Source organism: Panthera onca, chromosome E1 (assembly GCF_046562875.1).
Source record: "Panthera onca isolate mPanOnc1 chromosome E1, mPanOnc1 haplotype 2, whole genome shotgun sequence".
NCBI classification, from domain to species: Eukaryota; Metazoa; Chordata; class Mammalia; order Carnivora; family Felidae; genus Panthera; species Panthera onca.
In genome coordinates, this window is record NC_138352.1 from 34,653,916 (window position 1) to 34,676,817 (window position 22,902).

The 22,902-nt window shown below is 41.8% G+C and overlaps 1 protein-coding gene, 1 long non-coding RNA gene and 1 pseudogene across 2 annotated transcripts in view; 1 reads left to right on the plus strand and 2 right to left on the minus strand.

Annotated features, from left to right (window-relative positions):
• The window catches only part of LOC144614342 (uncharacterized), a 32,450-nt gene extending 16,177 nt beyond the window's left edge, over positions 1-16,273 (minus strand). The window contains exon 1 of the long non-coding RNA XR_013552050.2: positions 15,863-16,273. This is a non-coding gene — a long non-coding RNA (uncharacterized LOC144614342). The remainder of the gene's footprint in view (positions 1-15,862) is intronic.
• Positions 7,035-8,198, minus strand: LOC132688088 (small ribosomal subunit protein eS1-like; annotated as a pseudogene).
• Positions 14,970-22,902, plus strand: part of NUFIP2 (nuclear FMR1 interacting protein 2) — a 32,001-nt gene continuing 24,068 nt past the window's right edge. The window contains exons 1-2 of the mRNA XM_060646859.3: positions 14,970-15,434; positions 20,655-22,379. Coding sequence (XP_060502842.1) covers positions 15,128-15,434; positions 20,655-22,379 — 2,032 coding nt within the window. The 5' untranslated portion in view covers positions 14,970-15,127. The remainder of the gene's footprint in view (positions 15,435-20,654; positions 22,380-22,902) is intronic.

The following is a 22,902-nucleotide window of genomic DNA, read 5'->3' on the forward strand; positions in this document are numbered from 1 at the left end:
TTCCTTCGATCTTTTCTATGTAAACTTAAAATGAGGTGATTTAGAAGCCTTGTCCTCATAAAGACATTTTATTAAAGAAACCACAAAATAATATTTTTTCTTTATGTGAAGAGGGTGATAAAAAAATGCTCAAGACTCATAATTGTACGTAGTCTTGAAAGTTTTAGTAAAGGGTCTCAAACCCCGTGTGGGAGTCAGGAGGATGGAATTTGATGATTGTGACAGGTAATTTCACTTGTGGCTTTGAACAAACTATTTGAACGTCAGGTTCTCTAATCTCAGATCTCCTTACGTCATAGTGTGACAGGGAAAGCACCAGAAAAAAAAAAAAAAAAACAAATGTGGAATGAACTGCTCAAAGACAGACACTAAGGAAATCTGATTGTTGCTGTTTGAATGCTATTATAGCTTTGAGCACTTTCAAGCTAGCCCGAAGAGTGTCTGGGGGAGGGATAGCAAATGAGAACTGGTTGCTGGGAAGCTCAGATATGAAAAGCATTTCTGAAGTGTAGCTGGGAAGGAACGAACACTGCTTTGGACGCTGTCATGTAGTGTAAGCCCCAAGAGAGTGGTAAATGTGGACCCACACTTCTGTTAGGTCAAATTACTATTCGAGACTTATCTGAAATTAGTTTGCCCTTCCTCTTCAGGAAAATGAAGGCCTCTTGGTGGGTGAATCATGCCTTAATAAATGACTTTAGTACTTCTGGCCAGAATAGACAGCACGTGTTGTCTATCTTTCCAAGATGATTTGGGAGTGTGCAAAAGGAAACATCGGTACAGTTACCTCAGAAGCTTAAAGAAAATATCTTGTTGCCCCAGGCCAAACTTTCCGGCTTCTACCTGTTTACACTATTAATTCTTACTGTATTTTATGATTCAATTTCTTTTTTTTAAGTTTTTTTAAATGCTTGTTTTTAAGAGAGAGAGAGAGAGATGGAGTGTGAGCGGGGGGAGGGGCAGAGAGAGAGGGAGACACAGAATCTGAAGCAGACTCCAGGCTCTGAGCTGTCCGCACAACTGTGAGGACAGCTCAGAGCCCAATGCGGGGCTCGAACTCGCCAACCGTAAGATCATGACCTGAGCCACAGTCAGATGTTTAACCGAGTGAGCCACCCAGGCGCCTCTATGATTCAATTTCTTTACGCAATTCCTGTAAAATTCAGTATGAAATTTCCTAATCATGGGAAAAAATATTGTCATTACTAAGATCCATAACACTGCAGCTGTTTCTGCACTATGGAGATAAATGGCCTTCTGTGTCATTTGTCATTTTCTTTTTTTAAGTAATGGACATGAAATGGAAGGATAAGAATTTCTCCCCTCTGGGCAACATTGTGCAAAATACACTTGTAACACAGGGACCAAAATAGAATAGGACACCTTAATTTATTCAACAGTTGGTTCATCTCCTGCCACGTCCCAGACACTGCACTAGGAGCTAGAGATACATCAGTAAACAAGACACAGTTCCTGTCCTCATGTAGTGTCAAATCTAGTGGGGAAGACTAATCAAGTATTTTATTTTTTATTTTTTTAAGTTTATTTTATTTTATTTATTTTTTTAATTTTAAAAATTGTGTTTCCATATTTATTTTTTGAGAGAGAGCAAGCTGAGGACAGGTAGAGAGAGAGGGACAGAGAAATCCCAAGCAGACTCTGTGCTGTCAGCACAGAACATGATGCGGGGCTCAAACTCACCAACTGAGATCATGACCTCAGCCAAAACCAAGAGTCGGAAGCTTAACCCACTGAGCCACCCAGGGACCCCCCCCCCCCCCACTTTTCTCTAATCAAGTATTTTTTTTTTAATGTTTTTACTTATTTTCGAAGGAAAGAGAGAGAGCATAAGCTGGGGAGGAGCAGAGAGAGAGGGAGACACAGAATCCAAAGCAGGCTCCAGGCTCTGAGATGTCAGCACAGAGCCCTGCGCGGGGCTCGAACTCACGAACCATGAGATCATGACCTGAGCCGAAGTCGGATGGTTAACCGACTGAGCCACCCAGGCGCCCCTCTAATCAAGTATTTTAATTGGGAGAAGGTGCCAGGAAGGAAATGTATGGGATAAAGTAAACACAAATAAGAGTAGAGGAGGAAAGATCTGCTTCAATAGGCCAGGAAGGGAATCTATGAAGTGATGCTGACATTCAGTTTTAGAATGAGAAGGAACCTGCTATGGGAAAAGCTGGAGGAGAGATAATTACACCAGAAGAAACAGAATGTGCTGAGGTTCTTGACTTGTGCAAAGAACTGAAAGGCACAATGGATGGTTATAATACAGTGGTTGAGCAGAGAATGACATAACACAAGTTTGGAAAGAAATGCCATGATGGGATTTTTATGTTAAGATTACCCCACTTATTTTGCTAAGAATGGAAGTAGAGAGACCAGTAGCTTAGACTAGGAAGTAGTGCAGATGGAAAGAAGTAAATGCAATTCAAATATATTTGTAGGCAGAGTTCATAGGACTTGTGAATGATCTAACTGTGGGGGGTTAGAGAAAGAGAGGAGTCAAAGAACCCAGAAACACCTGGGTTTCTGGACTCAGCCACAGGTGAATGGCAGTGTCATTACAGATGGAGAAGCTCAGAGAGAAAGGGGCTTGGAGGAAAAAACAAGAGTTTGCTTTTGGACATGATAAGCTTGAAGTGCCTGTGGTATAATGAAGAAGGTATAACAAGTAGGCGGTTGTGTGTCTGGAGCTCAGGGGAGAGGACTGAGGCCATACATCAGGAATAACCCTGTAGGGATAATGTCTGAGTCTTGGAGATGGGTGAGATCTCCTAGGAAGACAGTGTAGACAGAGAAGAAAAGAGAGCTGAAGATTAAGCCTGGAGAACTAGCCAGGTGAATAGTTGTGCTACTAAAAGAAATACTGAAGGAGATTGAGAGGAGCACGTGGTTTGAAGAGGAAATGGATGCTTTATCTGTGGAACTTGGTAAGTTTGGGCTACTGGCTGGATTCTTGTCATTTCTAGTGTGCCGCTGGGACAAAATGTGTAGGTCCTCTTCCTAATGTTAGTGCTGTATTTGTATCTTATTCTATGATTCAGTCTTAGGATAACTCTGAATTTTTCAGAATAAAACATTCCTAATCATGCCTGAATTCGAGTTTGGAAGAGGAGAAAACTCTACTAAGATCCATGACGCTGCAGCTGTTTCTGAATTATGGAGATAAATAGTTCTCTATGTCACCAGTCTTAGACAAGTGGCTATTTCTTTTTAGTAATGGGCGTGAAATGAAGAAAGAATAATTTGTTCAATGTTTAGCGAGTCCGCTTTACTGGTAGCCCACGAGCCGGGAGAATGCAGTGGTAACTACACATATATTGAGCACCTACCAATGTGTTAGGCTCTGGGGATAACTCAAAGAATAAGACATACAGGACTTGGGGCTTACAGACTAATAAAGGAGATGGAAAAAAAATTAATCTACAAACAAAATAACTAAAAAGTGTGGCAAGTGCTGTGAAAGGAACAAATACAGGAAATAAGTGGGAGGTGGTACTTCGAGTCTAGATATTTAGGGAGATGTTCCTTGAGTAGGTGACATTTGCTTAAGTTGATTCCTAAGTCAGTCATACCAAGATGAGGGGGTGCGACTGGCCACTGATGATCCACCAAATAGTTTTATGCGGTGCTTGGTCCTGAAAAGTTAAGGCAGGCTGAATAGCTTACATTGAACTATTCAATGGTGGCCCACCAAAAGTAGGGGGGTATGGGGAGTGGGCTGCTCCCATGGGGAGTATTTTATCACTGACATTGCTTGAAATTGCCTGCCCATGGTAATAATAAAAAGTAGACTGACATTTAGTCAGTTTTACTATTATTTTAAAATTCTTTACAATGTCCTGTTGTGGGATGAATGGTCGCCTCCAAAAAGATGTGTACATGTCCTAATCCCTGGAACCTATGAATAGCATCTTATCTGGCAAAAGAGTAAAGATTACCTTATGTGAAAAGATAGGATTCAGGATTGAGAGTGTATATCAGATTATCTTTTAGTTAAACTGAAGGCAGATATTAGACTGAGAAATTAAGTTCCCCAGTTCTTAAGGTAAATAGGTGTGTATATATATATATATATATATATACATATATATATATATATATATATATATATATAATGTTTATTTTTGAAAGAGAGAGAGAGAGAGAACGTGTATGTGTGAGAGGGGTAGGGGCAGAGAGAAAGGGGGACAGAGGATCCGAACTGGGCTCTGCGCTGAAAGCAGACAGTCCAGTGGGGGGCTTGAACTCACAAACTGTGAGCTCCTGACCTGAGCAAATGACAAAATTCAAGTAGTTAAGAATATTTACTAATTTACTAAGTACTGAACCAAAACTTGTGACCAGGCCCAGGGCTATAGTCCTGTCTTGAGAGGGCCAATGTAAGCTGCCAGGAAGGAAGCCTCCTTGGAAAATAGGAATGCAAATATAAAATGCCTTCATGGGCCAGGCAGGTAACTTAACTTGGGTTGAGTTACTTAGGTGTCAGCTAACTTAGATATAAGAAACATTTCTCCCAACACAGCATCAAATTCTACAGTGATAGCTCTATTAAAATATATACCTAGGGCACCTGGGTGGCTTAGTTGGTGGGCATCTGACTCTCGGTTTCTGCTCAGGTCATGATCTCACGATTCATGAGATGGAGCCCCACACATCAGGTTCTACACTGACAGGGCAGAGCCTGCTTGGGATTCTCTCTCTCCCTGCCTCTCCCCCTCTCTCTCTCCCCCCCCCTCAAAATGAATAAACTTAAAAAAAAAAGAATATTTACTAATGTAAAGATAATGAGGAACTTGTGTGTGCTATTAGTGTACTTTCTCACCTTAAAGGCAAGTCATATATGAGATTATATTCAGAATATAGTTAGGTGATGACATCAAAGCAAGCAGAATAAGTTTGATGGATGTTTTTATCTCTGCAGTAGGCAGGCTCTGAGATGACCTTCAATGAGAGTGTGGTATTCATACCCTCCTGTGTTCCTCCCCCCTTCTGTGTAGGTTGAACTCACGTCGAATGAATAAAATGAAGCAGAAGTGATGGGATGTCCCTTCTGAGAATAGGTTACAAAAAGACTGTGGCTTCATCTCGAGGGCTCCCTCTTGTTCTATTGTTGATTCTTTTTATTTATTTTTTATTTTTTTAAATGTTTTATTTTTGAGACAGAGAGACAGAGCATGAGCCGGGGAGGAACAGAGAGCGAGGTAACACAGAATCCTAAGCAGGCTCCAGGCTCTGGGCTGTCAGCACGGAGTCCTACGCGGGGCTGGAACTCACTGACCTTTGGATCATGACCTGAGCTGAAGTCAGACGCTTAACGGACTGAACCACCCAGACGCCCCCTATTGTTGATTCTGAGGGAAGACAATTGCTATGTCCTGGGCTGCCTATGGAGAGGCAACAGCCAGTGAGGAACTGAGGTCCTCAGTCCAACACATCCTGAGGAACTGAATACTACCAAGAACCACGTAAGTGACCTTGGAAGCAGAACCTCCCAGCAATTTCAGGAGAGGCCGTGAGCCAGCGCTCAGCTAAGCAGCACCTGAATTCCTGACCCTCAGAAATGATGAGATAATAAATGCTTGTTTTAAGACGACAAGGTTTTGGGTAAACTGTTACACAGCAATATGTAACTAACACAATACCAATCATATAACTTCTGAAATACTAATTTTAAAACACCAAAAGAGAATGGGGTGGGGGGAATAAAATTGATATGTTGTAGTTTTCATGTCTATTCTATTTATTTTCTTATAGCTTCTTAGACATTCTAATCATGCTGACTAGATTCCCTATTAGTGGTTAATTTCATCCAATTTATGCAGAGTCTTCCAGTTGTTTTTTCTCAGGGAGTGACCTTTTTAAAATTTTATTTTTATTTATTTTTTTAATGTTTATTTATCTTTGAGACAGAGACAGAGCATGAATGGGGGAGGGTCAGAGAGAGAGGGACACAGAATCTGAAACAGGCTCCAGGCTCTGAGCTGTCAGCACAGAGCCCAACGCTGGGCTCGAACTCACGGAGCGTGAAATCATGACCTGAGCTGAAGTCGGACGCTCAACCGACTGAGCCACCCAGGCACCCCGATTTTTAATATTTATTTTTGAGAAACAAAGAGAGAGGGGTGGGGGGAAAATGGGAGAGGGGAAGAGAGAAAGGGAGACAGAATCTGAAGCAGGCTCCAGGCTCTGAGCTGTCAGCACAGAGCCCAACACGGGGCTCAAACTCACGGGCTATGAGATCATGACCTGAGCCAAAGTAGGACGCTTAACTGACTGAGCTACCCAGGTGCCCCATATTTATTTTTATTTTTTAACATTTATTTATTTTAGAGAGACAGTGCATGAGCAGGGGAGGTGCAGAGAAAGAGGCAGACACAGAATCCAAAGCAGGCTCCAAGCTGTCAGCACAGAGCCTGATGCAGGGCTCAAACTCACAAACCGTGAGTTCATGACCCAAGCTGAAGTCAGACACTTAACCAACTGAGCCACCCAGGCTCCCCTAGGGAGTGACCTTTTATACAACTTCTGGATGCATCTAATTATGGACTCCAACAAACTGAGTATACATACTGACAACTTCAGATGTATTGATTATTTCAAACTTAAATTCATTTCATCTACTGGGGACTCACAAAGGAATCCAAAATGGCATATCAATTCTCTTGGTCTTTTTGGGGAGATTAATGTTCACAGGATAGTTGGATGTTGAATTCATTAATTTTTTTAAAGACATTTTCTTCTTTTTACAAAAGGGATAAATGCTCAACATACAACATTTAGAGAAAATAGCGAAGCAAAAGAGAAGAAAATGAAAGTCAGCTCTGAGCCTGCTGCTCAGAGAGGACTGTTATTGAGACTGAATATACTACTGCTTTTAGTTGACAGCATTTGCCTATCTATTTTTTTAACATTACTAATGACTTTTGTCACATTAAAAGTCTGAATTTTAATGTTTTTTTTTAACAATTTTTTTTAAAGTAGGCTCCACATCCAATGTGGGGCTTGAACTCACGACCCTGAGATCAAGAGTCAAATGCTCTATGGACTGAGCCAGGTGCCCCAAAAGTCTGAATTTTAAACAGCTTCTTGGACTGGTGGCTTATTGCTATTAGCTTGTTCAACTTCAGCATCTGTCTCATCTGAAGCAGCTTTTTCAGAACTACCACCTTCATCATGAAGCCCCATGAGTTCTCCCAGTACAACTTTAGGGTTTTCAACATTTTCACTTTTCTAACAAATGTATCATGGAGTGGAAAAAACAATTGGGAAGTTTTTTCTATGTCTTTCCCAATGCTGTCTGGAATCAATATTTTTTTCAAGTTTATTTATTTATTTTGAGAGAGAGAAACGGACCATACAAGAGGATGAGGGGCAGAGAGAGAGAGGGGGAGAGAGAGAATCCCAAGCAGGCTCCCGGCTGTCAGCGCAGAGCCCAGTGTGGGGCTCGAACTCACCAACTGCAAGATCATGACCTGAGCTGAAGTCAAGAGCTGGACACTTAACTGACTAAGCCACCCAGTGCCCCTAGAATCAGTTTATTAACCACTTCTTTCAAGTCATTTGTCTGCACCTCTCAGGTCATGACTTCCATCACCTTCTTCTGGATTTGGCAAACCTATTGGTGCTTAGCGGGAGAGGTCTTCCAAATCTGATTATTGAGTTTTTAAGTAAAACCACCAACTGAATAGACAGAGAAAACCATCGATAGTCTTGACATCAACCTGAGCTTCAGTTATGGTCTGCCATTTTTTGACCACGGAGCACATTTGGCACTGGTAAAATCCATGCCATGGAAGTAAGGCAGTTTCTGCCCTGAACATCCTAGTAATTAGCTTGGATTTTCTAAATGCAACTTCATCATTCTGCAGATCAGCAAGGCTTCCTTCAAAAACTCGACCCTTGAGGCCATGAAATGCAATTTTCATTCCTTGAGTTCTCAAGACCAGTGTTTTTTATTTCTTATATTGAACACAGCTGGTGCTTTCACATCATACCAATATTTCTAGAAAATGGATTAGCCACTTTCTTCTTGGCAACCTTTTTGCTGCCTTTCTTAAAGTGCTTATTCTTGCCTACTGCCATGGTGTTGCTCAGAGAGCCAACAGGGCTATTTGCCTATCCTTTCAAAAATTAGGGAAAACACTCTATTCTTGGTTAACTTGCTAATTGATTTCTCTGAAACTCAGTTTCTTTAATGAAATATATCTGAGAGTTTACCTTTATATATCGAATATTTAATAATTTAGTATCAGTAACATTTAATATTTAGTACCACTTACTAATATTATAAACATTATACTCAACAACTTTGTTTATATTATCTTACTTAAAGTTCACTACATTTTGTGAGTTAGGCATTAATATTACTTCCATTTTTCAGCTGAGTAAACTAAGGTTTAAAGAGGTTAAATAATTTGCCCAAACAAGGTCACTAATCTAAGCAGTTTCAGAATAGGGATCCTATCTCATTTCTGACTACAAAACTTATACCACTCTGCTATAGCTTCTCCCTCAAACTTTTCTCATAATACTCTTCATAAAAGCAAAATGTCATTTTTGAAAACTTTCATATTTGGAAAAGTTGTCATATTCCAGTTATTAAAAGACTAACCTAATTTACCCATACCTCTGTTCAATTCCTTTGAAAGTTTTTTGAAGTTAGTGTCTCTAGGCAAAAATATTAAGATCTAAAGGAAATATACATGAATAAAATTCTTTCCCTGCTGAAATAAAACAGTGGATGTTACCAGTGATTTGCCCCATTTTGAAACTGGAACTATCATCAGAGAGCCAATTTCCATTTATATAAAATGACATAATATTGTTTCTGATTATAATTTCTGTAAAGTTATAATCAATTGTTACAGTTGAAAACTTAACTTTATCAGCTAAATTTCCTGCTGTTGTATAGTTTTATTATAATGAAATAAAGGGATAATCTGGGAAGAAAGTGCAGAGTTATGATCATGACATGTTAGAGTGGGAAGAAATTTGGAGGCCTCTTTACCCATTCTCCATAATTTAGACAGGAAAAAACTGAGGTCCAGAGACTTAAATATTTCTGTATCTCTTAAAGTTGTCATAGCACACAAAATGTAAGATTAAAGGTATGTAAAAAGTGGTTTCCATTTGACAATTAAGACAGGCTTGCAAATATATTTAACCAAGATGCAAAACTGTGTTAATAAGAGAAATGGATTGAAAACACAAAACAAGGGGCACCTGGCTGGCTCAGTCAGAGGAGCATGTGGCCCTTCATCTTAGGGATCATGAGTTCGAGCCCCACATTGGGTGCAGATATTAGTTAAATATATAAATAAATAAACTTAAAAAAAACAGAATGAGGGGTGCCTGGGTGGTTCAATGGGTTAAGTGTCCGACTCTTGATTTTGGCTCAGGTCTTGATCTCACCATATGTGAGATGGAGTTCCATATTAGGCTCCATGCTGACAGTGTGGAGCCTGCTTGGGATTCTTTCTCTCTCTCCGTCACTCTCTGCCCACCTCTCCCCCCTTCACCCCCGGCCTCTGGCTTGCTCTTTCGTGCTGTCTCAAAATAAATAAATAAACATTTAAACAAAGCAAAATGAAATGAAACAAAGCAAACAACACCCAAATAACAAAAAGCATAATTCCTGGTACCTCAAAAGTGCCTAATTGGGGGCACCTGGGTGGCTCAGTTGGTTAAGCATCTGACTGTCAGTTTTGGCTCAGGTCGTGATCTGACAGTTCATGAGACTGAGCACCACATCAGGTTCTGTGCTGACAGCGTGGAGACTGCTTGGGATTCTCTCTCTCCTGCTCCCCCCATCTCTCAAAATAAACTTTAAAAAAAAGTGCCTAATAAATATTTGCGAATGAACAAATGAATAAAAGGATTTTTTGCTTTCATTTTTCAAGTTCTCTGATAGTCCTTGAATTCATATTTTATATGCAATAATAATGTGTACATATAATTTGTTACTCTGCTTTTTGCACTTGAGTTATACTGCCAACATTTCTCCATATTGTTATAAAATATGACTAGAATCTTTCAAAATACCTCTGAAGTTACAACACTTCTGAGTCAGATTCCCAAATGACTGTTAACCTGGGTACTCCTGGGTTTGGGGAGCCCTTCCTCATTAAGGAATAAAAGACAAAAATATATTGCTTTAACAAATTTTACAAAATATTGAAAAAATATCTAGCTCTTTCAAAAGGCCATTTCTAGGGCCCCTCCAGGGCCTTAGATGGACTGTGCATTGAAGGGCTGTGAATCTTCATTAGCTTTGCAGTATGGATCTGCCTCTGTTAACCAGATACCATCTTCGTGGTGGTTATGATATAACTTGAATGTTTTTCAGAGATGTACTAAAATTTTAGAAATGTACATCACACTTTGATAGGGTTAGATATTCTTTCTATCCAGCCAACCTGGAAGCTATTTCAGTCCCTGCTATAAATTTGGTGGCTTTTAATTATAAGCAAGTCTCTTAATGTCTTCAGGCCTCAAATTCCTCATCTGTAGAATGGGCTTAATATCTACCTTAAGACTTAGAATGAACACCAAGATAAATACTTGGTACAGTTCCTGGCACATAGTAAATGCTCAATAAATATTAGCAACTGTGATTATAGCAATAGTTAAAACATTAACCTACCACACATAGGAACCTCCTATCTCCTTACAACTTCCCACATTGACTGTAGGTACAATATACTGTAAAATGAATTTCAAAGGATGGTGCAGATTCAATTTTTTATTACTTTAATTTTATTTTTTTTAAACATTTATTTATTTTTGAGACAGAGAGAGACAGAGCATGAACGGGGGAAGGTCAGAGAGAGAGGGAGACACAGAATCTGAAACAGGCTCCAGGCTCTGAGCTGTCAGCACAGAGCCCGACGCGGGGCTCGAACTCAGGGACTGCGAGATCGTGACCTGAGCCGAAGTCGGACGCTTAACCGACTGAGCCACCCAGGCGCCCCTACTTTAATTTTTTAAAATAATGTTATTATGCGGGGTGCCTAGGTGGCTCAGTTGGTTAAGCATCCAACTTCAGCTCAGGTCATGATCTCATGGGTTTGTGAGTTCGAGCCCCATATCGGGCTCTGTGCTGGCAGCTCAGAGTCTGGAGCCTGCTTCAGATTCTGTGTATCTCTCTCTTTCTGCCCTTCCCCCACTCATGCTCTGTCTCTCTCTCTCTCTCTCTCAAAAATAAACATTGAAAAAACAAAAATAAATAAAAATAATGCTATTATGAAAAGTAATAACTACATAACAGAACATTTGGAAAATAGAGAAAAGGAAAAAGAAGCATCCATAATTTTACCAGACTTGGTATATTTTCTTCCTTAATGCAGATGCATTTTATTGAAAAAATGAATTAAGTATACTCTTTTTTTTAAGCTTTATTTTAGAGAGAGAGAGAGAGAGAGTGTTAGCTGGGGAGAGGGGCATGGGATCCAAAATCAAGAGTCAGATGCTCAACTGACTGAGGTTAGCCCTACAATTATTCTCTTTGATATTATGGCATTATTGTTTTCAAATACATGGCCAATCTCAAATATTTCACATAAAACTTTTAGAAAAATCAGGTGGAAGAGAAGGTACACATTCTCCTGTTATATTTCCATACTTTATATTTTTAATGTTTATTTATTTTTGAGAGAGACAGTGTGAGCAGTTCGGGGGGTGCAGTGAGAGAGGGGGACAGAGGATCCCCAGCAGGCTCTGCACTGACAGCAGTGAGTCCGATGCAGAGCTTCAACTCATGAACCTAACCATGAGATCATGACCTGGGCTGAAGTCAGACACTTAACCGACTGAGTCACCCAGGTGCCCCTTCCATACTTATTTTAAAATATTCATGTTTTTCCAAGGTTATGATGCTAGTGTACATAAAATTTAATATTCTGCATTTTTTCTTACATTATATCACAAGCCTTTCTCCATACTACTACATGCCACTAAGGCAACATTCACAGTAACTAAAGCACCTGAAAGCAAGACTTAATTTCCGAAAATTCATACAATGTATGTGAAGAAAGTAAGTCCGGCTAAGGTGTGATAAGTCAGAATAAATGCTTTTGGTTTGCCTGCAACTGTAATGTGGAAAATGTAGAAAGAGAAGTTAGAACTCAGGAATTCTGGCCTTCCAACTAAAAGTCTAAGTTAGCAAAGAATATAAAGCCCTATCAACATAATTCTTTTTATATACACTTTTATTTCTTCTTTAATAGATGAGAAAGTGGTGGAATATTGCTCAATGGCAAAGACTTATTTGTTATGATGTTATTATTGGGGTTTTAGCTCTCAAATTTGGGTAAATGTACTCCCCGCCACACCCCAAAGGGGTCTTTCTTCAAAATTTTGCAAGGCAAAGCCAATCCTTACTGTAAACAAGTCAAGAGCTGGTCATGGTTGGATTCAGTGACATATGCTGTTGTAAAAAGGCTTTTACCTTCTAATTATGCTTTTGTGCTGACATTCATTAATTTCAGAGCACAAATTTTTCCTTTAAAGCTTCTTTATGCCTTTATTTAAAAAAAATTTTTTTTAAATGTTTATTTCTGAGACAGAGAGAGACACACAGCATGAGCGGGGGAGGGGCAGAGAGAGAGGGAGACACAGAATCCCAAGCAGGCTCCAGGCTCTGAGCTGTCAGCACAGAGCCCGACGCGGGGCTCAAACCCACAAACTGTGAGATCATGACCTGAGCTGAAGTCAGACGCTCAACCGACTGAGCCACCCAAGTGCCCCTAAAAAAAATTTTTTTTATGTTTATTTTCGAGAAAAAGACAGAGTGCAAGTGGGGGAGGGGCAGAGGGAGAGAGGGGCACAAAATCCGAGGCAGGCTCCAGGCTCTGAGCTGTCAGCACAGAGCCAGATGTGGGGCTCGAACTCACAAACCCACAAACCATGAGATCATGACCTGAGCTGAAGTCAGATGCTTAACCGACTGAGCCACCCAGGCACCCCTCTTTACTCCTTTAATATTGTCCTGTTATGGGAAGTCGAGCCACTTATTTATTTATTTATTTATTTATTTATTTATTTATATTTTAATGTTCACTTACTTTTGAGAGAAAGAGAGAGGCAGAGCATGAGTGGGGAGGGGCAGAGAGAGATGGAGACACAGAATCCAAAGCAGGCTTAACGGCCTGGACGCGAAACTCAAACTCAAGAGCTGTGAGATCAGGATCTGAGCCAAAGTCAGATGCTTAACTGACTGAGCCACTCAGGCACCCCAGTATTTATTTATATTTTTAAGTAATTTCCACAGCCAATGTGGGTTTCGAACTCACAACCCCAAGGTCAAGAGTTGCATACTCCATTGACTGAGCCAGCCACTTGCTCCCTAAGCCAGTTTTAAAAACTGTAAAATATACACTGAGGAAACTATCCATGTGCCCATTGCCAAATGAATGGATAAACACAATGTGGCATATACATACAATGGGGTATCATTCAGCATTGAAAAGGAAGGAAAATTTGATTCATACCACAACAGAGATGAACGTCAAAGACATATTAAGTGAAATAATCCAGACACAAGAGGATAAATATTGTGTGGTTCCACTTGTCTGTGGTATAAGGTATCACGGACACAGAAAATGAAATATTGGTTAAAAGGGAATGGGGGAGAAGAGTGGAGGAATTGTTGTTTTATGGGTGCAGAGTTTCAGTTTGGGATGTTGAAAAAGTTCTGGTGATGGACAGTTGTGATGGTTGCACAACAATGCGAATATACCTACTTCTAGTGAACTTAAAAATGGTTAAAATGGTAAATCATACACATTTTATGCTAAATAAAAAAAAAATCCGCTCAAAGAACATACACTGAGAATAGTGTATTATACATATACGTATATATATATATATATATATATATATATATATATGTTCAGTTTAAGAAATAATTATGAAGCAAGTATATGGATCATCGCCATCCAGGTCAAGAAATAAAATATTATCAAAGGGTACCAGTGTGCCCCTTCCCAACAAAACCCTTTTCTTCCTTCCTGAGTAATCACTGTCACAATGTTCTGGAGTAACATTTGCTTTTAAAAAAATCAGGCTGTGATGTAATAATGCAGGATAAATTAAATCAACATTACAAAAGCAATAGAGTATTTTTTTAAAATTCCAATATTTTCCGTACATGCAATTATTTTTAACTCAATAACGTTTAAAGTGCCCTTTCCCCTGTCTTTCGCTCTTGAAACCACATATTCTAAAACTTATCTTGGTTCTACAGTTGACCTCACCTGCAGAGTTAAAAACAACAACAACAACAACAACAACAAAACTACTTCACTGTAGATTTTAGATTTTCATTCCTCCCGCTCTCCCTTGCCTCCAACTACAAAGAAACAATGATTTAAACCCTTTGTGCCCTTTTAGAAAATTACACAGATACCCCATTGTGGAACCCTATAATCCCTTCGTGGAAAGGAAGAGATTAGCATATGAATACAAAGCAAAATGAATCCAGAATACAAAATGATCTACTGGATTGTGAAGCTCTTGTATTCTTTCTTTTTTTTTTTTTTTTTTAAATGCATTTATTTCCTCTTTTTGTATTGCCCCTTTAGTGGTCTCAGGGTTAAGGGAACTGAGCTTCCCCTCTGGTTACCCGGAAAAGGGTAAAAAAAAAAAAAAAGCCAACAGATTCCAGGAGCTGCAAAACCAACAGATGACTCCCAGAGCCAGTGGAATTGCCAGTGGAATCGCCAGTGGAATCTGCTACACTCGACGTGAGTTTGCTTGCGGGCGAGGAGTGTAGAAAGTGCTGTTCGCAGAATGCGCGGTGAAGGAGAGAAAGCGATAGAAGAGAGAGCCATAGTGCTGACGTTGAAAGCCCGGCCCTGTGAGGTTGCACAGGGTAAGTGGCGTTGGCCAGGAGGCAGTGGCGAAGGGGAAGGAAAGAGGATTTGGGCTAGGGGCGGGGCCTGCGGCGCAGCCTGTCTCCTGATTGCTGGAGCGCCGCTGCCAATCTCGCAGAATCGCTCGGTTAACCAGTGCGCTGGCTAGACGCGCTCAGATATACTGAGTGTGCCCTGAGAAGCAGTCTCAGATCCTGACGGTGCAGCAGCCCGCAGCCTCAGCCAGGGAGTCCCAGCCGCTTTCAATGGAGGAGAAGCCCGGCCAGCCACAGCCTCAGCACCATCACAGCCACCACCATCCGCACCATCACCCCCAGCAGCAGCAGCAGCAGCAACAGCAGCAGCAGCAGCAGCAACAGCAGCCGCACCACCACCACCATTATTATTTCTACAACCACAGCCACAACCACCATCACCACCACCATCACCAGCAGCCTCACCAGTACCTGCAGCATGGAGCCGAGGGCAGCCCCAAGGCCCAGCCAAAGGCGCTGAAACATGAGCAGAAACACGCCCTCCAGCAGCACCAGGAAACGCCGAAGAAGAAAACAGGTCTGGGAGGGAGGACGAGTGGGGGAAGGGGAATGGGGGTGGGGGGTAGAGAAGATGGGGGTGGGGCTGGATCTGGAAAGCGCGGACGCGGTCGGAGTGTATGTGTGTGTGTGTGTATGTCTGTGCCCTGCGGGTCTGGGGAAGCCCCCTTCCATTCTCCCAAAGCCCGAGCCAGGCCGCGGGGTTTGCAGCGCCCTCTCCTTCCCCTCAGCATGGGAGAGGCCCAACCAGGCCAGTATGACCTTCCCGGCCCCCGCCCGGGCCAGAGGGAGACCCGGAGGGTCGGCCTTGGAAATCTGGCCTCATTATTCCTTTCTCGTTTACCTTCGTGAGGCCCCGGAGGAACCTAAATTTGGTGGCCCTGAGTTGGGGTGAACATAGCTCCCCCCCCCCAAAAAGCCTTCGGGGTGTTTCTCAAGAAGGCCTACCTAATTCCGACTCGGGTGGTGTCGCGAGACCCTTTTGCAGGCGGCGAGGCGAGGGTAGGTGGGCAGAGTTGAGGAAGTGTCCTCCCTCACCCGCCACCCCAAGCCCACCTGTGGCCTTGGGGTTCCCCGTCTGGGGGGGGTGGCCGGGACCCCCCGTTTCTTGGGTTATTTCCACCTCTAGACGCCCCTTTTGGGCACCGGATCCGGCAGTGTGCCCTCGCGCCTCCTCCCGAGGCCGGCGCCCCGGGCCCGCTCCCCCCAGAGCCGGCGCGGCTGGAATGTTCTCTCCTCCTCGCGGGGCCGCTTCCTGTCCGCCATGTTGGAAGCCGATTCCTGTCACCGACTCCGGCCCACTGAAGAGCGGAGGGGGAAGGGTGTCGAGGGGCGCTCGGCGCGGCGGAGCTGGGGGGCTCGGGATCCCCACCGGCGGTCGCCTTGCCCCCCGCATTGCGGGGGCGCAGTCGCCCCCGGCCCGCGGCCGCCCCTCCCCCCGCCGCCGGCCGGGTTGTGTAACCCGGTGGCGGCCGCGCGGCCCCGGGCGGGTCCCTGGGGTGAGGGGCGGGGGCGGTTGGGGTGGGGGAGGGAAGCGGCCACGAGGGGAGCGGCCTGCACCGGGCCCCGCGCGCCGGCGGCCGCGTTTCCCGCTCCCGGTGCGGCGGGAGGCGCGGGCGGTCCGGGCGGGGAGCCGGCCTCGAAGTGGAGCCGCGGGAGGAGGAGGCCGCGGGCGGTGGCCGCGGCGCTTCGTGGGGCAGGAGGGCTGGGGGTGGGGTAGGGGGGGGATACATTTTGGGTAGAGGCGGTGCCTGAAGGCCGGGTGGGGTACCCAGCGGGAACCAGGCTCCCCGGTCACGAGTTTCTCTGCCACAGGAACCTCGTCTCCTGCCAGGTTCGCTCACGACTCCGCCTCTCAGGCTTTCACTTGGGCCCTTTCCTTCTAGCAGCTCATTTTTACAAAAAAAAGAAAAAAAAAAAAAAAAAGGCTTGTTCCGGCTGCCTCCAGCCCCCCAGCATTTACCCTCTGGGCTTAAGTAGTGCTTTCAGGGAGAGCGATTAGGAAAATGATTGGATGGGGGAAGAGGGCGAGGTGTTTTTTGACCCCTATTTCTTGTCCTTAAGGAAGAACCGCGGTGGCCCATCCATGAGGTGGGTTCACTACCATCTTGTCTCGGACGAGGCTTTTTTTCCATGTTAAGAGGAAAGGTGTTTTTCTATTTTTAAACTGATACCGAACCCCAAATGCTTGGTTCTAACAAATGTTAAATTGAGGGTGAAAGTCATTTTAGAAAACATCTGAGAAGAAATGAACTTAAAAGTTTGTAGCCAGGCAGATTTTTACCAAATTGAAGGTTCTTTATAAAAATGAAGGGAGTAATAAGAAAATGGATGTTAAACCCAGGCTATCAAATTTAATACAAGCAGTTACTGAGAGCTGGAGGAAAATTGCTTTAATTTAAAGACTGAAATTGGAATATCAGACTTTCCACTTTGGAGGGGGTAGGGACTGATGATGGCGTGCTGTAGCAATGAACACGTAAATATATTCAGTATTTAATCTTAACGGATTTGGAACAGTTTAAAAACTATTAGAAAGTGTACAACACTAAATCTTTTAACTCTAGGTCTTTTTCAACTTAGAGATAAGAAAATCTTACTTTATTATCGTTGCTTGGAAGATCAAACAGTATTACTGTTCAGATTCAAAAATTTTATTTTGTTGTCTCTACGTATAGAAGCAGCCCCTGAACCATTCAAGGTGGCATCCTTCAAATCAGTAGGTCTTGTCCTGGAAGAGAATAAAGAGGGGAAACTGGGCTTAGCAGTTTTGAGAGAATGTAAACAATTTGGGATGAACAGTTTTTTATGTGTGGCCCGGTCACAATACTGTTGCTTCAACATGTATGATGCTAATTTACTAAGAAAACTTAGGAGGGTTTTTGAAATGTATCTGTTGTATGTTGAAGTGGGCTTTTAGGACCCATTACCCACAAACCTATAAAGAGGAACCTGTTTTCTTTATCCAGAAGAGGGCGCAAGAGAGGGCCAAATGTGTTCAGTAATTTCGGTTTCTAATCCAAAAGCGAGATTTATCAGGACTCAAGTTTTGCACAGTCCATTTGAAGTAGTATTAGCATGGCAAACCTAAATAATAAAAGTGCAAAGAGCCCTGTGATTTCTCTCAGTAATTCTGTGGTGGTCACATTTTTCTTAAAGACCTAAGTTTTAAAAAGAATGTCTCTGGTACACTTTTTGCATACCAACAAAGTTGCCATGGAAAAAATTTTAAGTAGTTAAATGAAAAAATGTTTTTTTGTTATTAAAACTTGGGAGTATAGTGGCTCTGAGCTGTTACAAAATTGGTGATTTCTGATATCGGAGCCACTAAATACTAGTAATTTTAGGAAAGAATATCCTGGTTCACTTAAAAATCTTGGCTTTGGTCCAAGTCAGTTTGGACATTGAATTTTTTTGTGTTTAAGACTGTTTACTTACCTTTGAGAAAGTTATGACTAATGGGCTCGAGAGTACAAAACTTTGTTTAGCTTGTTAGCATGTTAAATGGTATGTTTTTTTTCTTTTTGGTCTAGAGTTGTATACAGGTAAACTTGTATATGTTAACGTTGAGAGCTCCTGTTCAGGAACTTGCTGCTTCCCTAAAGAAAAAAGAACCTTTCAGAAAACATCCTACCTAAACAGATTTCTTCTTTAGTAGTTTCTTTCTTCAGTAGTTGCGTGGTTAGAATTTTTCCACCAAAAGTTTGACTTGATTGACTGTCAAAGCTCTTTCAGCAGCCATTCTATTCTATTCTATTCTATTTGGCGGGGTGGGGGTGCCTGGGTGACTCAGTTGAGTGTCCGACTCTTAATTTCAGCTTGGGTCAGGATCTCCGGGTTGTGGGATCAGCCCCTCATGGGGGCTCCACACTGAGGGTGGAACCTGCTTAAGATTCTCTCTTTCCCTTGCCCAACTCCACCATGCGAGCGTTTGCTCTCTTGTGCATGCTCCCTGTCTCTAAAACAAATTTTAAAACAAAATTATTTTATGGTACAAGTTTTGTATGGTTCAGACTTAGGAATGATTATGCCTTAAGTATATTTTCTTGAATTATTTTCTGAAAGTTAATACAGTGGAATAAAATGCCTTTATTTGTTCATTTTTAGTGTCCTTTCTCTGATACAAAATGAATGCCTTAAAATTAATAGTAAATCCTGTTGTGAGTCTTCCTAGACTATGTTCTGTTCCATGTCACATTCTTTTGAAGCAGTGATTCTGAAACAAACAAAAAAAAATCTTAGATTCCTTATGCTTTTTTTCCCTTTATTTTCAAATTTACGTTTATTTATTTTGAAAGTGAGAGAAAGAGCACACAGGGTGCAAGCACAAGCCGGGGAGGAACAGAGAGAGGAAGAGAGAGAATCCCAAGCAGGCTCCTTGCTCAGTGCAGAGCCCAACTTGGGGCTTGAATTCACAAATTGTGAGCTCATGACCTGAGCTGAAACCAAGAGTCAGACACTAAACTGACTGAGCCACCCAGGCGCCCCTAGATCCCTTATGCTTTTAAAATGCACATGAGCCACCCAGGCGCCCCTAGATCCCTTATGCTTTTAAAATGCACAAAGAACTTTTATGGGTTATATCTATACCAAATTGGGAATTAAAACAAAATTTCAAAATAAGACTATACAAGGTCACATGCCTTTTAGCCTTCATAGGCTAAAGGACCACAAGGATGAACGAAAGTGACAAATGTAAATTAACTTCGTCTTATTGGACACCCTTCTGAAAGCTGCCTTAAATGAATGTGTATGTATCCTATTTATCTGTTTCTAATGACTTCAAAATGCTTTTGGGAACATTTCATAAAAAGGTAGATAAGTAATATCTCTATTTTACTGGTAGGGAAATGGGAATGGTTGTTACCAATTGAATAATGTAGAGTGATGAACTGTTTATGGCAGTTGAAGTTCTTAAATTACGCTTGAACATGTAGCAGTTTTTAAATTAGATACCATTCATTGTAGTTTTGTTGGTAATTATTACAGCATCACTTGTGTAGGAAGTATTACTTAGTGATAGAAAACCATGTTCCAGGCTGACTGGAGTTCAGGTTTCCAGTTATCTGACTTAGGCAAGTTAATTTTTCTGAGAGTTTTTTTACCCAGATGTAAAATGAAGAAAATATATCTTAGAGGAGTTAGAAGTTGGTACATAGGTGGTCTAGTTTCATACATTAACAGTATGATCTAATGTCTGGGAATTGTCAAAATAGATTCAAGACTACTTTAGAAAAAGTTCACAATTGTTAGATTTTTGTTCAGCAGAATGCAGTAGAAACTGCTTGTGGTGACTGCCAGTCATTTGTGGTTTCATAGAAAGGGATTCTTTAATTTCCCTGAAATACATACAGTTACTGTATCAGTATAACTTGATTTGTGCCCAGAGGGTAGCTCTGATGTTAATTGTAAAGGAATTTTTATAGCAGCCTTGTGAGAACAGTGGGGAAGTTGATTTTGTTAGGTGAGAAATATTATGGCATACTGCTTAAGAGGTCTTGTTCTTTTTGACCTCAGACTTCGGTTTGAATCCCAGCTGCTTCAGTCTCTTGCTTGGCAGACTTCTAATCGGTAATATGGGGTGACAAGCGTTCTCCTGGTTGTGAAATAATAAAGATAGTAAAGCTAATGCTCATAGCATAGTGTCTAGCACATAGTAAATAGTCTTTAAATATCAGGTAGTACTGTAATTTATGTTTTGTAATTGTAAATCAAAACCTTTCTTTTTCCCCTTTTCTAGGCTATGGTGAACTAAATGGTAATGCTGGAGAAAGAGAAATATCTTTAAAGAGCCTGGGTTCTGATGAAGCTACCAACCCTATTTCCAGGGTCCTCAATGGCAACCAACAAATTGTAGACACTAATCTGAAGCAGACTGTAAAGGCCAACACCTTTGGGAAAGCAGGAATTAAAACCAGGAATTTCATTCAGAAGAACAGTATGGACAAAAAGAATGGGAAGTCTTACGAAAATAAATCTGGAGAGAACCAGTCTGTAGAGAAGACCGATACTGTAGCAATTCCAAATGGTGTTGTAACAAATAATTCTGGCTATATTACTAATGGTTATATGGGCAAAGGAGCAGATAATGATGGTAGTGGATCTGAGAGCGGATATACCACTCCTAAAAAAAGGAAAGCTAGGCGCAATAGTGCCAAGGGATGTGAAAACCTTAATTTAGTGCAGGACAAAATAATGCAACAAGAGACCAGTGTCCCAACCTTAAAACAGGGACTTGAAACTTTCAAGCCTGACTGCAGTGAACAAAAGGGAAATCGAGTAGATAGTTCGAAGCCCATTTGGAAGTATGAAACTGGGCCTGGAGGAACAAATCGAGGAAAACCTGCTGTGGGTGATATGCTGCGGAAAAGCTCTGATCTTAAACCCGGTGTGAGCGGCAAGAAGTTTGATGATCGGCCCAAAGGAAAACACGCTTCTGCTGTTACCTCCAAAGAGGACTCTTGGACCCTATTTAAACCACCCCCAGTTTTTCCAGTGGACAATAGCAGTGCTAAAATAGTTCCTAAAATAAGTTATGCAAGCAAAGTTAAGGAAAACCTCAACAAAACTGTACAGAACTCTTCTGTGTCACCATCTTCATCTTCATCCTCTTCGTCATCTGCTGGGGAAACTCAGACCCAGTCTTCAAGTCGGTTATCCCAGGTCCCAATGTCAGCGCTGAAATCTGTTACTTCGGCCAACTTTTCTAATGGGCCTGTTTTAGCAGGGACTGATGCGAGTGTGTATTCTCCAGGGGGTCAGCCACTGTTAACTACTGCTGCTAATACTCTAACACCCATCTCTTCTGGGACTGATTCAGTTCTCCAGGACATGAGTCTGACTTCAGCAGCTGTTGAACAAATTAAATCTAGCCTTTTCATCTATCCTTCAAATATGCAAACTGTGCTGTTGAGCACAGCACAAGTGGATCTACCCTCTCAGACAGATCAGCAAAACCTGGGGGATATCTTCCAGAATCAGTGGGGTTTATCTTTTATAAATGAGCCCAGTGCTGGCCCTGAGACTGTTATTGGGAAGTCATCAGATCATAAAGTGATGGAGGTGACATTTCAAGGGGAATATCCTGCCACTTTGGTTTCACAGGGTGCTGAAATAATCCCCTCAGGAACTGAGCATCCTGTGTTTCCCAAGGCTTATGAGCTGGAAAAACGGACTAGTCCTCAAGTTCTGGGTAGCATTTTAAAATCTGGGACTACTAATGAGAGTGGAGCCTTATCCTTGGAACCCAGTCATATAGGTGATCTGCAAAAAGCAGACACCAGTAGTCAAGGTGCTTTAGTGTTTCTCTCAAAGGACTACGAGATAGAAAATCAAAATCCTCTGGCGTCTCCTACGAACACTTTGTTAGGCTCCGCCAAAGAACAGAGATACCAGAGAGGCCTAGAAAGAAATGATAGCTGGGGTTCTTTTGACCTGAGGGCTGCTATTGTATATCACACTAAAGGTAACTCATTTGTTCCTATATGAAGATTCTTACTGCTCAATTTAGTATACATTTATAAGCTATTGTGTTAAAGGTGCATTTTGGAAATTACTATGAGATTCTTTAAGACTTTTAGAACTAAATTAAGAATAACCATGGATAAGCAGTTGATAAACTATTCAGGGTCTTTGGAAACAGTACTATTTAGAAGGAATGTTCACTTTTTCGATTTAAAACATTTCTTTTCATATTTACAAGTATAGTTGACTTCCTACCTGTTTCAAATAGTGAAGAGGAATGGGGTGGTGCCTAAAGGGAGGACGTTATATTTTCTCTTGTTATTTTTAAAACTTCTTTGAACAGATGTTCCCTCTTTTTTGCTTTTTATATCCTACACTTCTTTATTAGTCAGCTCATTTGATACTTCTAATTTGTGTAAAATGAGGAGGAGTCCAAAAAGATGGAGTGTCAAACTATTTTTTCTGGGTGCTGAATGGGAACTAGAAAATAATTTAGACAACTGCAGTGGCAAGCCCAATGAGCA